Source organism: Bubalus kerabau, chromosome 18, assembly GCF_029407905.1.
Source record: "Bubalus kerabau isolate K-KA32 ecotype Philippines breed swamp buffalo chromosome 18, PCC_UOA_SB_1v2, whole genome shotgun sequence".
In the NCBI taxonomy this organism is placed as follows: Eukaryota; Metazoa; Chordata; class Mammalia; order Artiodactyla; family Bovidae; genus Bubalus; species Bubalus kerabau.
The window spans coordinates 18,796,878-18,810,938 of NC_073641.1; the positions used below are offsets into that span (position 1 = coordinate 18,796,878).

General features: G+C 36.5%; 1 protein-coding gene across 6 annotated transcripts in view; it reads right to left on the reverse strand.

Annotated features, from left to right (window-relative positions):
• The window catches only part of IPO11 (importin 11), a 201,395-nt gene that overhangs the window by 168,594 nt on the left and 18,740 nt on the right, over window positions 1–14,061 (reverse strand). For all 6 annotated transcript variants that reach the window (XM_055555038.1, XM_055555039.1, XM_055555040.1 and 3 more), the window contains exons 2-3: window positions 9,142–9,285; window positions 4,494–4,594 (exon numbers count right to left, since the gene is read on the reverse strand). In XM_055555038.1, coding sequence (XP_055411013.1) covers window positions 4,494–4,594; window positions 9,142–9,279 — 239 coding nt within the window. In that variant the 5' untranslated portion in view covers window positions 9,280–9,285. The remainder of the gene's footprint in view (window positions 1–4,493; window positions 4,595–9,141; window positions 9,286–14,061) is intronic.

A 14,061-nucleotide genomic window follows, 5' to 3' on the forward strand; every position in this document is an offset into this window, starting at 1 on the left:
TCAACACTCATGCTACATGAGTACTGGAAGGGCAAACTGGTAAAAACAGCTTATAAAACTAACTGATAGTATCTACGAAAGTTGAAAGCAAGAGAGTTCAAGATAAATATTTACTTCTGCTTCATTGAATATGCTAAAGCCTTTGACTGTGTGGATCATAACGAATTGTGGAAAATTCTTAAAGAGATGGGAATACCAGATGAGTGCACGTGTTTTCTGAGAAATCTGTATGCAGTTCAAGAAGCAACAGTTAGAACTGGACATGGAACAATGGACTGGTTTAAAACTGGGAAAAGGAGTACATTAAGGCTGTATATTGTCACTTTGCTTATTTAACTTAAATTCAGAGTACATCATGCAAAATGCCAGGCTGGATAAATTACAAGTTGGAATCAAGACTGCTTGGAGAAAAATCAATAATCTCAGATATGCAGATGATACCACTACAAATTAAAAGACATCTGCTCCTTGGAAGAAAAGCTATAACAAACCTAGACAGCGTATTAAAAAGAAGAGACATTACTTTGTCAACAAAAGTCTGTATAGTCAAAGCTATGGTTTTCCCAGCAGATGTGTATGGATGTGCAAGTTGCACCACAAAGAAGGCTGAGCACCAAAGAATTGATGCTTTTGAATTATGGTGCTGGAGAAGACTCTTGAGAGTCCCTTGGCCTTCAAGGAGACCAAACCAGTCAATCCTAAAGGAAATCAACCCTGAATATTCATTGGAAGGACTGATGCTGATGCTGAAGCTCCAATACTTTGGTCACCTGATGCAAAAAGCCAACTCACTGAAAAAGACCCTGATGTTGAGAAAGACTGAAGGCAGGAGAGGGCGACAGGGGATGAGATGGTTGGGTGGCATCACTGGCTCAATAGATATGAATGTGAGCAAATTTCAAGAAATAATGGAGGACAGAGGAGCCTGGTGTGCTACAGTCCATGGGGTCACAAATAGTCAGACATGACTTAGTGACTGAACAACAACAACCAAAATTGAACATACACCTGATCATAGTAAACAACAGTAAAATTCAAACTTATATGCAACAAGACATGTAAAAGATTTTTCAAAGAAGCATTATCTTTGACAGTCAAAAACTACAAACAACCTTCATACCCATCAACAGCAGAATGGACAGAAAATGGTAATATATTCCTAAAATGGGATGCTGTGCTTCTACATAAAAGAGCAAATTACTGCCACTCACAACCACATGGACAAATCTCATAATTATAATACTGGATACAAGTCAGACACAGAAGAGAATATACTATGACTTCCACTTGTATCAATTTAAGAAACAGGTAAAAACTAATCTAGGGTGAGAAACGGCAGATCTTTGAGGAGGGTGTAGAGGTGACGGTGAAGGGGCAGAAGGGAAGGTTCTGAGGTGCTAGTTCTAGCCAGTTCTCAGTGGGAGTTACACAGGTGTGTACATTACAAACATTCAAAGTGTACCCTTCATGTGTGCACTTTTTAAGCACATTTTTATTACACTTCAATAAAAGTGTTTTTAAGCTTAACAGGGACTTCCGTAAGATTAGTAAACAAATGAGAAAACAAAGAGTAAAATAAACATGGAGGGGAAATGTGGAACAGGTAAAGGGAGTTAAAAAGTAGAAACTTGCAGTTATAACATAAAATAAGTCATGGGGTTATAATGTACAGCTTGGCGACTACAGTTAATAATACTGCACTGCGTATTTCAAAGTTGCTAAAAGATTAACTCTTAAAATTCATCACAAGAAAAAAAAACTCTATCTGTGTGGTGACTTCCTGATGGCTCAGCAGATAAAGAGACTGCCTGCAATGCAGGAGACACAGGCTCCATTCCTGGGTCGGGAAGATCCCCTGGAGAAGGAAATGGCAACCCATGCCCGTACTTTTGCCTGGAAAATCCCATGGACAGAGGAGGCTTGTGAGCGCTAGTCCAGAGTCTGATACAACTGACTCAAGAGCACAGCAGCACATGAATGGACACAGAAGTAAACTACTTACGGTGGTGATCATTCCACAATACAGACACATTCTGAATCATTACGTAATACATTGGAAACTCATGTTATACATCAACTGAACCTCAATTTAAAATAATACATATCTATTCAAAAGGAGTCCAAGCCCAATGCAAGTCTATGCTTTTCCATTAAAAATCATCCCCCTAGTCTTTTTATAATGCTGCTGAACTTTCCAATTTTAATAGCTTCCTTCTGTCAATCAAATCCCTGAAAACAATGCTTTTTCTTAAAATGTTTTGATTCAAACTTGAAATTCAAGTTTACTTTTATGCCAAGAAGGCAGGTTCAACAGTTTTCATGGTTCTTATAATTTAAATTCAGAGTATACTATAACAATTAGTTACCAAAACAAAGAAGAGACCATGTAAAATATATATATATATATATACCTGTTAAAGAAAACAAGCCCTTAACCTGAGAACTCTCATGACTTCAGCAATTTTCCAATAATAGTCAGTATACACCTTCAACTTTGTGCATGTTTTTATTAGATGAATCCAGACTGTATTCCAACCAGAAACTGTATAGTACCTAATTAATTAGGACCCAGTAAAAGTTGCATTTCATGTAATAATGATAAAGCTTAATCATTCTGTGAAAATACTATTAAGAATAGAAACTATAAGATGGCACTTTGATGAGAACACAAATTTTTTTTTAAGAGTCTTAAGTTCAAATGAGTTCAATAACACATCTTTGCTCCTTTGTTTACATTTTTAACATCTTTACTGCCTAAGTACATTCATCTCCTTTCCAGTTTGGATCTCAATATTATCACTAACAGCTTGGGATTTAACTACCTAATTAAAGGAGGGTTCAGGATGGGGAACACATGTATACTGTGGCGGATTCATTTTGATATTTAGCAAAACTAATACAATTTTGTAAAGTTTAAAAATAAAATTTAAAAAAAATAAATAAAAAGATTAAAATAGTAAAAAATAAAATAAAATAAAAAAATAAAATTTAAACTAAATTCCAGTTTCTAATTCTTTACATGAAAGTACAATCTGAAATATTTAATCATAATTTATTCTCCCATCCAAAAGACAGTCATTTATTCTTCATATAACTTGTAAAACAAAATTAATTTTAGGAGACACATAAAATTTAATTGGACATAGCAATAGAAACATGTCTTGCTGCGTTGTTTCCTACAACAAAATATACTTTCTCATCACTAAACATCCCATTTCTCTCAAAATTAGAAATTAATTTTAAAATAAGAAAAAGATTTAATATTATAGCATCCTAACTGTAGCCTTTAAAATTCTAGTTAATTCCAGCATGATCCATGAGCATATTTTACAGCCCACTTTGAGGCACTCGATTTTTTTAAAAAGGGCCTATGAACATAAAAACTACAGAGCTGCAGTACCATCTACTGGAGAATAAAGACTATGTTACTTCTTTGGCAAAGTTTTCTATTTTTTTTAATTGGAGGATAATTGCTTTACAATATTGTAGTGGTCTCTGCTATACATCAATGAGAATCAGTCATAATTTTATATATATATCCCCCTCCTCTTGGGGCTTCCCCAGGAGCTCAGCAGAGAAGAATCTATCTGCAATGGAGGAGATGAAGGTTCGATCCCTGGGTCAGGGAAGATCCCCTGGAGAAGAAAATAGCAACCCACTCCAATATTCTTGCCTGGAAAACCCCATGGAAACAGGAGCCTTGCGGGCTACAGCCCAGTCACAAAGAGTCAGACATGACTCAGTGACTAAACAACAACAAACTCCCTCTTGAGCCTCTTTCCCCCAAACCAAAGTTTACTATTTTCTATCAAATTCCTGTCCTGTCTATACTGTCTTTTCATCAGTCATAAAACATGCAATTAACTATTACAATAAATTTTTTCACTTAACCACCTACCGAGTAGTTACAACTGAAATTGATGACATTACAAATGGGTACTACTCAATTTCTACCACAGAGGCAATTATGCATAAAACTAGACAATGAACATCAGCTGATTCAGAGATGACCTGGAAGTTCCTTCTCAATGACATTTTCCAGAATTCTAGCCTTGTAATTTCTTAAAAAGAAAAGGGGGGGGGGGGGGGATGCATTTTTTCAAACATGCTTCAGCATTTATTTTGTGCCCATAAAATTAAAGATCCTTGAAAACAGAAGGCCAATGAGAAGTCCACATATCCTATACCCAAAGGGGGGAAAACTCACAGAGAAAAGCAGTAAGACAACTAGTGATCTGTAATTAACCATGTAGAACACATTTCTTCTTCAGTCGTTAACATACCTTTTTTTCATTTGAATATCAAATCACAAATGTGCATAGCTCAGGGAGCATATAAATCTCTGTATTGTTCCCATTTTAGTATATGTGCTACTGAAGAAAGCACAAATGAATTCTTTTATATATACAGAGTGAAGATTAACGGATGACAGTCTTAGACCTCCTTGAATGTGAAAAGGACGAGCTTGAGAGGGGAAAAGAGATGGAACTTACTGAGGTGCTACACGTCTCCAGTAGCGATCAATTCCATTTTTAAAATACAACACAGCAAGCCACCGTACATTTATATCCAGGGTGTGGTTTGTGAAAATATTCTGTAAATAAAAAACAAAGCATCAGAATGAACATAAGTTAAATAAGTATAGTTATTTAAGTATACTTAAATAACTTAAAAAACATAATAAGTTAAATGTATAGTTAATTTATAGTTTTAAGTTATATATTTTAAGTTAAATGTATAATTTGTAGTTTTTAAATAACTTAAAAAACATAAGTAATAAGTTAAAAGTATAGTTAATATATCACAATAAAGTACACATAGATTTTTCAAACACAGAAATACAAATATTGTATAATATAGCTTATTGTGTGAGCTCAGTTATGTCCAACTCTTTGCGACTCCATGGACGATAGCCCTCCAGGCTCCATGGAATTTTCCAGGCGAATGCTGGAGTGGGCTGCCATTTCCTTCCCCATGATACAGCTTATATGTAGAATCTAACAGAAGGGTATAAATAAACTTATTTACAAAAGTGGAGTCACAGATGTAGAAAACAAACTTACGGTTACCAGGGGAAGGATAAATTGGGAGGTTGGGACTGACATATACACACGACTATACGTAAAATAGACAGGAAGAACCTGCCGTATAGCACAGCAAACTCTACCCAATACTCTGTAATGACCTATATGAGAAAAGACTATTAAAAAAAAAAAAGAGTGGATATATGCATATGAGTAACATTCACTCTGCCTGGAAAATCCCATGGACGGAGGAGCCTGGTAGGCTGCAGTCCATGGGGTCGCGAAGAGTTGGACACGACTGAGCGACTTCACTTTCACTTTTCACTTTCATGCATTGGAGAAGGAAATGGCAACCCACTCCAGCGTTCTTGCCTGGAGAATCCCAGGGACGGGGGAGCCTGGTGGGCTGCCATCTCTGGGGTCGCACAGAGTCGGACATGACTGAAGCGACTTAGCAGCAGCAGCAGCAACATTCACTCTGCTGTACTGAAACCATCACACACTGAAATCAACGATGCTGCTGTTGTTTGTTGTTTAGTCACTAAGTCATCGTCGTTTCCTACTCCAGGGGATCTTCCCAACCCAGGGACAGAACCCTTGTCTCTTATATCTCCTGCACTGGCAGACGGATTCTTTACCACTGCGCCACCATCAACTATACTTCAATAAAATTAAAAAAAAAAAAAATTTAAGTATGGATAGATTTGTAATTAAATGTTCCACTTAAATTTTATCATTACACATATATTGTTATTTTCTAAGTATCTATAGCTCTACAATTCATGTAAGAAAGCATATCTGCTTAGGAGCATGTTAATTATGTAAGCTGAGTAATGGCTATGTACAGAGTCATTTCACTATTCTACTTTTAGGTATATTTTAAATTTTTCCTAATAAAAAATTAAACTTGAAACAACAAATCTAATTATACAGTAAAATCTACCCACATGAAACTAAAATAAACACCTTTAGGACTTCCCTGGTGCTACAGTGGATAAGAATCTACCTGCCAATGCAGGAGACCTGGGCTTGCTCCCTTGTTCAGGAAGATACCATATCCACATACCACAGAGGAACTAAGCGCATGCACCAAAACTACTGAAGCCCATATGCCCTACAGCCCTCGAGTCTGCGTGCTGTGACTACTGAAATCCCATGTACACAGAGCAACAAGAAAGGCCACCACGATGAGAAGGCCCGCAACAGGAGAGTAGCCCCTGCTCTCCACAACTAGAGAAAGCCTTCGGGCAGCAACGAAGAGCCAGCACAACCAAAAAATAATTTTTTAAATTATATAAGTAAAATAAACATAGCTAAATTTAGAAAGAAAAAGTAGACCCAACAGAATGAACTAAATAATTTCCAAGTATCCTCCTTATCAAAGCAATTATGCTTACAAACAAGTTAGATAACAAAATATTTTCAAGTATTATAAACGCAGAAGTGCTAACTGGTATGTGACCTTTAAAATTTATTAAAACTGTTACCAAAAATTTATAATAGTTATAAAGGTGTATGAAATAAGAAGAGTAAAACTAATATTTACAGTATAATTTAAAATATCACAAACAGTGAGAATTAACCTGCGGTCCAGTGCTTAGGACTCCACGCTTCCACTGCAGGGAGCATAGGTTTGACCCCTCGTTGGGGAATTAAGACCCTGCATGCATAATTATAAAATTTTTAGTGTTTCTAGAATAGTGGGTAGATGGGACAAATAGGAATTGTAGGAATATGTTAACTAAAATTGTACTACAATTCAGACCTAAAACAACTCAAATCCCTAGAACTAACCTCTTAAACACAACTTTATGTGGGAAAACCTCAAAGTCAAAAGTAATAATATGGAAGTATGTCTTTCACTATATTAAAAAAATTTTATATGTTAAGTACTAAAAATAGGTATGATACTATAATCCTATTTTTAAAAAATCAGGTGCATACCAAAAAAAGTTACAAAGACAGTTGGGTAATGTCTATTTATTCCTTAAGACCTGTGACAACTGAGGCAGAGTCCCTCTTGGGGTGTCCTTGCAAAAGAAAGCATCGATTCTCTCACCACATTAATTGTAAGACTAATTAATTGCATTAGGTCTTACCCTTTACATGCCTACCTTCCACACTAGACTGAGCTGTGTCTTATGAGTGGAGTCCAGCACAGAGCCTGACAAAGCAGAAACTTCATAAATATCTATTGAGCAAATGAGTGAATGAATGAAAGTAATGTGGGAATATTGTGGAAGCTGGTAGATCTCAACCTAACTCAGCTATACCAAGGAACCAAGAAAAGTCAAGCGGCAGATGTCAATACAAGTAAATATATATTACATAAATATATTGAATAACCAGGTTGGAATGCACACCTGAGATGAGGTACACAAATTTAGGAATCTCCAGACTAATCTGGATGGCTAAGGTTCAAACAGAACCAATGTACCAAAACAGTGAGAATAGGGAAAAAGAAAGAAATAACTTACATTCAGCAGTTTCAAAATCTGTTATTATCTATACTGCATCTAAAAGAAACTTTACTATCCCTCTAAGAAGAAAATTAAACCTAATAAAAATAAAACAAACAGGTCTAGGCACTTAATATTAATAATTCATACATTACACAGAAAGTATCAAGCAAGTCTACTGGTTCTCCCAGAGTCAAGCAGTGACTAAAATAAGAAATTCCAGAGGTCTTTTATATTTTGGTCTGAAAAAACACAAAGCTAATTACAAAGCATGCTCATTTAAATAAGCATATGAAGGGTAAAGATACAAGATTTTCTAAAGACTTACATACTATGCCCCAAATTTACAAACACAATGCTGGGATGATCTATGAGAAGAAGACACTTTCTTCAGTCTCTTTAGAAATTACTCTGTTTTTTTATCTCTGTGTTACTGTGCCAAGGAGACAATTTTCTAATGTTATATTCAGAATATCCAGTATGACTTCAAATACTTAATTTCCTTTCTAGGCATGACTAGTATATCTTCTCAAATGTAACAACTCAAAACTTTTCAGTCATGAAGTCAAAACATGTATGTAATGCCATGGTTTTCTATTTTACAAGATACAGTAAACTGTTCTGCTCTGAATTTTTGACCCAGTCACAAATACTGAATCAGTTTTTGATTCAATTTGTAACCTCCTTGCCATGGTCGGAAACTAAATCTCAAACACCAATCAGAGTTCTCAAATTTTCAGAAGAAAAAGAATAAGCGAGCCTCCAATACAAAAAGACATCTTTTCATTCTGGTAATGAGAAAACAATTTTGATTAATTATCCAAAAGCTTTAAACTCCCAGAAAGATTTAAAGCACTGTTAATTATTATACTATTTCCCATAATATCCAGGGGAAAAAATCAGATATGTTAAGAAAATAAATTTTAGATGGGGGAAAAGAAAATGTTTTAAAGTGAGCATGGTAGACCCAACTCATGCAGCAGTGGGGAGACCTCTGATGAAGAATTCCAACAATGTAAATTAACTGGGGCAAGGATAAGGACGAAGACAAAACATCAAAGTGTACCATGTATAGTCTTCATTCAAGTCAGCATTAAACACATTAAAACAGATTATCAGCACAGTGCTGCCTGCTGAGCAGATTCTACCAGTAAGTCCCCTACATACAGACCAGTTCTGTTCTGAGAGAGCGTTCTTAAGTTCAATTTGTTCCTGAGTTCAAAAAAGTTAGCCAAGGTACCCAACTAACAGAATCAGCTATATAGCACTGTACTATAAGAGGTTTATAATACTTCTCACACAAATAATGTGTACATAATTTTTTTAAATCTTACAGTCCAGTCCCTTGAAAAGCACAGTAGTAAGTACAACAGGTGACATGCACACAGGGGCTGGTACACACGTTCACATCGCTGAAAGTTCCCAACTTGAGGCTCATATGTAGACTTACTATACCCTGAGGGGTTATTTATCAACCATCACAAACACTTCTTAAACATCCTCAAGAGCCACGCCCTGAATTAATATGTGGGAGGAGGGATGGCAGCCAAACATCTGGATCAGTCTCACTAAAGTAAATTAAATTTAATTTAGAGCAATTAAAATAATAGTACCTCATTCTATCAAAAATAACAGTAAACTCTTTTAGAACAACTCACCAGCAACACCGAGTAGAAGCCTGGCTGCGTCTCCCACTGTTTCAGCTGCTCTTCAGCGGGTTTTAACACGGCAGTATCCTGACTGGTGGCCTGTGTTAGGACCTGAAGAACAACAGTACTGGCGCTATTGAGATCCATGGAAACCTGGAAATGACACGGACATACCTGAGTGTACATTATACATAAAAATTAACAGTAACCAACATGGAGAAAAGGCCTCGATGTTCTGAATTGCTCCCATACTTCAATCATTTACCTACTCTTTCAAGTTTCTGCTTGATTTCTCTTTCATGTACCACCCATACTCTTACTTAAAAACCCCATAAGTCAAATTGCCTTTGCTTAAACCAATTTACTTCTAAAAGAAAATGCCATTTTATTATCCCATAAATATAAGGCAGTAAGTTGGAGGGGGGAGGGGCAATGACAAACAAACATCAAAATTACTAAATTCTGGTTAAATAACACTGCCTGCTCAAGACTCTAATTATTTTGTTTCTTTTTCAAGATAAGCATTATAAAATCTATAAAAGTATTAACCATTTTATCCTTAAGAAGACCAGAAGGTAGAAATCATACAAAAATGCAAAGGACCTAGGACTCTGAAAAATAATTTTGAAAAAGAACAATTACAAACGCTAAGTAAAACCAAAAAAAGAAAGTTTTTAAAAAGCTAGCATGAAATATGATATGATTTGAACAAGTTATATGGTGTAAGAAAGAAAAATCCACTTGGCCTTGATGCTTGTTTCATTCTTTTTTGAATTGCTCAGATTTAGAGATATGAATGTTAATCTTCACTCAAAATTCTTTGGCAAATTATATTGCATAAGCATAAACTGTAAGTCACAAAGTAATTGATTGATTTCAATGTTTAGAATTGATGAACAAAATACAGAAAAATTAATTATAAAAAAAAAGGAAGACCAGAAGGAAGAGAACTGCAAAAAGAATGCTTTGACTGATTGCTAAGTACCTCATGTTATCATCTTAGGTGCCTCCAATGATATGTATCTGAAACTTTTTTTTTAATATAAAAGACAAACGCATACCCAAGAAATATTGTGTTGGGGGAGGGGAGGGGGCAAGAGAACTTAAACCAACAAACAAAATATAAACCTTAAGTTAAAAAGGATCTTAAAGGTTGGATCACCTAATCCTTCAATAAAATTTTTTACAGAAGTCTAGTTAATGTACAATGTTGTGGTAGTTTTAAGTACACACCAGAGTGATTTTGTTATTATAGTGTCTGAAACCATCCTAAAAACACATAAGGAATTTATTGAATTCTCTAGGATTCTGTTTCTAATCATCCCCAAAATTGTGTACGATTGTTTGTTAGGAAAGTATATGTAGTTGTTCACAATACACATATACAAGGTATGCAAAACTATACTGAAAACTAGGACTTCCTCGGTGGTCCAGTGGTTAAGACTTTGTGACAGACTCTGTGCTTCCACTACAGGAAACTCGGGTTTGACCCCTGGTTGGGTAACCAAGACCCCACATGCTGCAGAGCATGGCCAAAAAATCTTTTTAAAAACTTTTTTTTTTTTTTAACTGAAAACTAAAAGTTGACAGAAAATAGTTCTTGGTACAGAGGTGACTGGGAATTAGCTTTGTGATACCAATTGCCTAAAACTGAAGAATGTTCCAGATAGTAAAAGTCTAAGTCATTAACCCATAATCAAAAGCAAATTACTTCCTTTGTTAAGAGTTGTAATTAAATTGCAATGACTCAAGAAAAGGGAAGGTCCCAAAAATTGATTCTACAAGAAATCTGACCCAAAGTATTATAACTTTTAAGGAAATTAATCATTTTGAAGCCTTTGTGAATTAAGAAGGGCCAGGGTATAATAACTGGAATCAGACAAACATTACCAATTAGCAATGGAGTTGGACTAAGGTTATAAATTAGTAGTCTGTTCTTGTCTCTATCTTAGAACTGACTAGGGTGGTAAACATATATTACCTCCATCACTAATAAGGAGTTTTGTGTTTTTTTTTAACTTTCTTGGTGATTCAGTTATTTTATATATATATATGTTGTATATACTTTTTCAGATTCTTTTCCATCATAGGAGCTTCTTGAATAAGTTTCTGTGTTTCATTATCACTTGAAAATAAGTAAATGGATTTTCACTCAATTTACAGGGTTTCTTGGTAATGTATGATTTCAAAAATAGGCTGTAAAAGAGAGACTCACTTTATGGAGGCCCCAGAAGATACTTTAAAGAGATAGGCAGGACCTCCCTGGTAGTACAGTTGGATAAGAATCCACCTGCCAATGCAGGGGACATGGGTTCGATCCCTAGTCAGGGAAGACTCCACATGCTGCTGAACAACTGCTGAGCCTGTGCTCTGGAGCCCGTGCACCACAACTACTGAGTCCTCATGTCATGACTGAGCCCATATGCTGCCCGCGCGCAGCAGCTACTGAAGCCCAAGCACCAAGAGCCCATTCTTCACGAGAGAAGCCACCGCAATGAGAAGCCTGGGGAACCACATCTAGAGAAAGCCCACGCAAAGCAGTGAAGATCCTGTGCAGTCAAAAATAAATTATTTAATTAGTTAAAATGTTTAAAAAAAAATAAAATAAAGATGACGGCAATATACCTTTCTACTTAGTTGAAATACAATGCAAGTCACAAAAGCAAGCCATGTATGTAATTTTTACCTTTTCCAGTAGACACATTAAGAAACAGAAACACATAAAATTCGTTTTATTATATAATATTTAACTCAATATATCCAAAATGTTATCCTTTCAATATTTTGAAAATACTAATAATGTGATATTTTACATCTTTTATACTAAATCTTCAAAATCCTGTGTATATTTTATACTTAAGGTACATCTCATTTCAAACTAACCCAATTTCAAGTACTCAATAGCCACATGTGGCTAGTGGCTACCATATTAACACAACTCTAGAAAAAAACCACTCAAAGTGGCACCAATCAAGGACTGGCAACACCAGCATCATCTCACAGAAACACAAATTCTCAATCTTCTCTCCAAACCTAGCAAATGAAAACAGGGGCTGACGGCAGGAGGCGCTGGGGCAAAGGGCTGTGCTTTAATAAGTCCTCTAGGTAAATCCTAATAATTGTCAAAGTTTGAGAAGCACTTTTAGAACATCTAAAACTGAGGTGCATCTGAAAGCCCAGCTCTACTGCTAGTGCTGTGGATGACGAAACATACAGGGGCTTCCATTATACATCCCTGAAAAGGAAGGCAGACCAGCACTGATTTGCAGTTCTCACAAGGGAACTGTCTGAAGTATGAAGAGCAGGAATTCACTGATTCTCCCCCAAGCAAAACAGAATAATAATAAAGGTTTTTTTTAAAAAAGCCAGTATCTGAGCATATATTACATGCCAAGTACTGCAGTTAAGTGCTTTACTTATTTATTCCTAATAATTATTCTATGTGGTAGATACTATTATCACCATATGTTAGGTAGGAAACTAAAGGCTCAGAGACCTTAGCTTGCCACGGTCACAGTCTACTAAGTGGCAGTCCCTGGACTTGAAGACCAAAGCCACTACTCTTAATCAGTATCTCATGAGTGACAGGACAGACACCTAAGCCATCTGTGGTCCACAAGCCCAAGACACACAATAGATAGTGGGTAGATACTTGATGAATTAACAACAGTGACCAATTCTCAACAATAAAGGACTTCACACTGAACCACACAGAAGCTAATTAACTGATTTATTTAACGAAATTACTGAAAGCCTTTTGTGTACCAGGCACTGTTCCAGGTGCTGAGAATACAGCCGTGAACAACACGGTGTCCCTGACTTCACACAGTTTACATTCTAGTGGAAGAAGACAGCATTAGGAGGTGATAGGAGGTAGTGGGTAAAGAAAATAAGGTAATGTTAAAGATGGACTCTGACTGTGCTACTTTAGACTGAGTATTCTGAGAAGTCTTCTCTAGTGACATTTACAAGAGACGTGAGAATGACAAGAGAGACCCAGCCAGGCAAAAATCTGAAAGCAGAGATCTGGATACGGAAAACAACTGAAAACAAGGTTTTAATATTATAAACAAACCTAAGAAAGCCAGTATAATTGACATTTAATGAGAAGAGGGGAAAGTAGTACTAGTTAAGGTTGGAGAAATGGGCAGGAAGATCATGTGAAGACTTTGTAGGGGAAAAACTAAAGTGTCTGGACTTTAGTACATGCGCCAAAAAAAAGCCCCGGGAAGACAGGAAGAACATGTGAATATAATAATAGAGAAAGGCTCCACCAGAACTCATCCCTACTTCAACCCTAAAAAGAAAGAAAAATACCATGTCTCTGTTTTGGGCTACTACTATAAAAATAAAATCATTGACCACTGCCAACCCCCAGAGCAATTTATACCTAGAACAAAGATTATGCAGAGCACTCATACACACACACATATACACACCTTCACACTTTACACTTCTCTGGACCTACGTGACAAAGCAATCCTTAAGTCTATATACTCTAATCTTTATGTCCCACTTACCCTCATCCTTTGGGCTTCCCTGGTGGATCAGTGGTAAAAGGAATCCACCTGCCAATGCAGGAGACACAGGTTCTATCCCTGGGTTGGGAAGATCCCCTGGAGAAGGAAACAGCTACCCACTCTAGTATTCTTGCCTGGAAAATCCTGTGGACAGAGGAGCCTGGTAGGCTACAGTCAATGGAGTTGCAAAAGAGTTGGACACTCCTCAGCAACTCTACAACAGCAAACTTCATGATTCACCTGGTCCAATGTAAATGACAGAATCCCTACCTCCCCCCAGCACCCTGCTCCATCCAGGTCCTCCCCAGAAGTATATGCCCTGTCCTCGCCTCCTCTCGCTTTTGATCCTTGCTTCCAAGAGGCCCATTTCAGTCTGAGAGGGAGAGCTTAGTTTATATATATTTGGAGA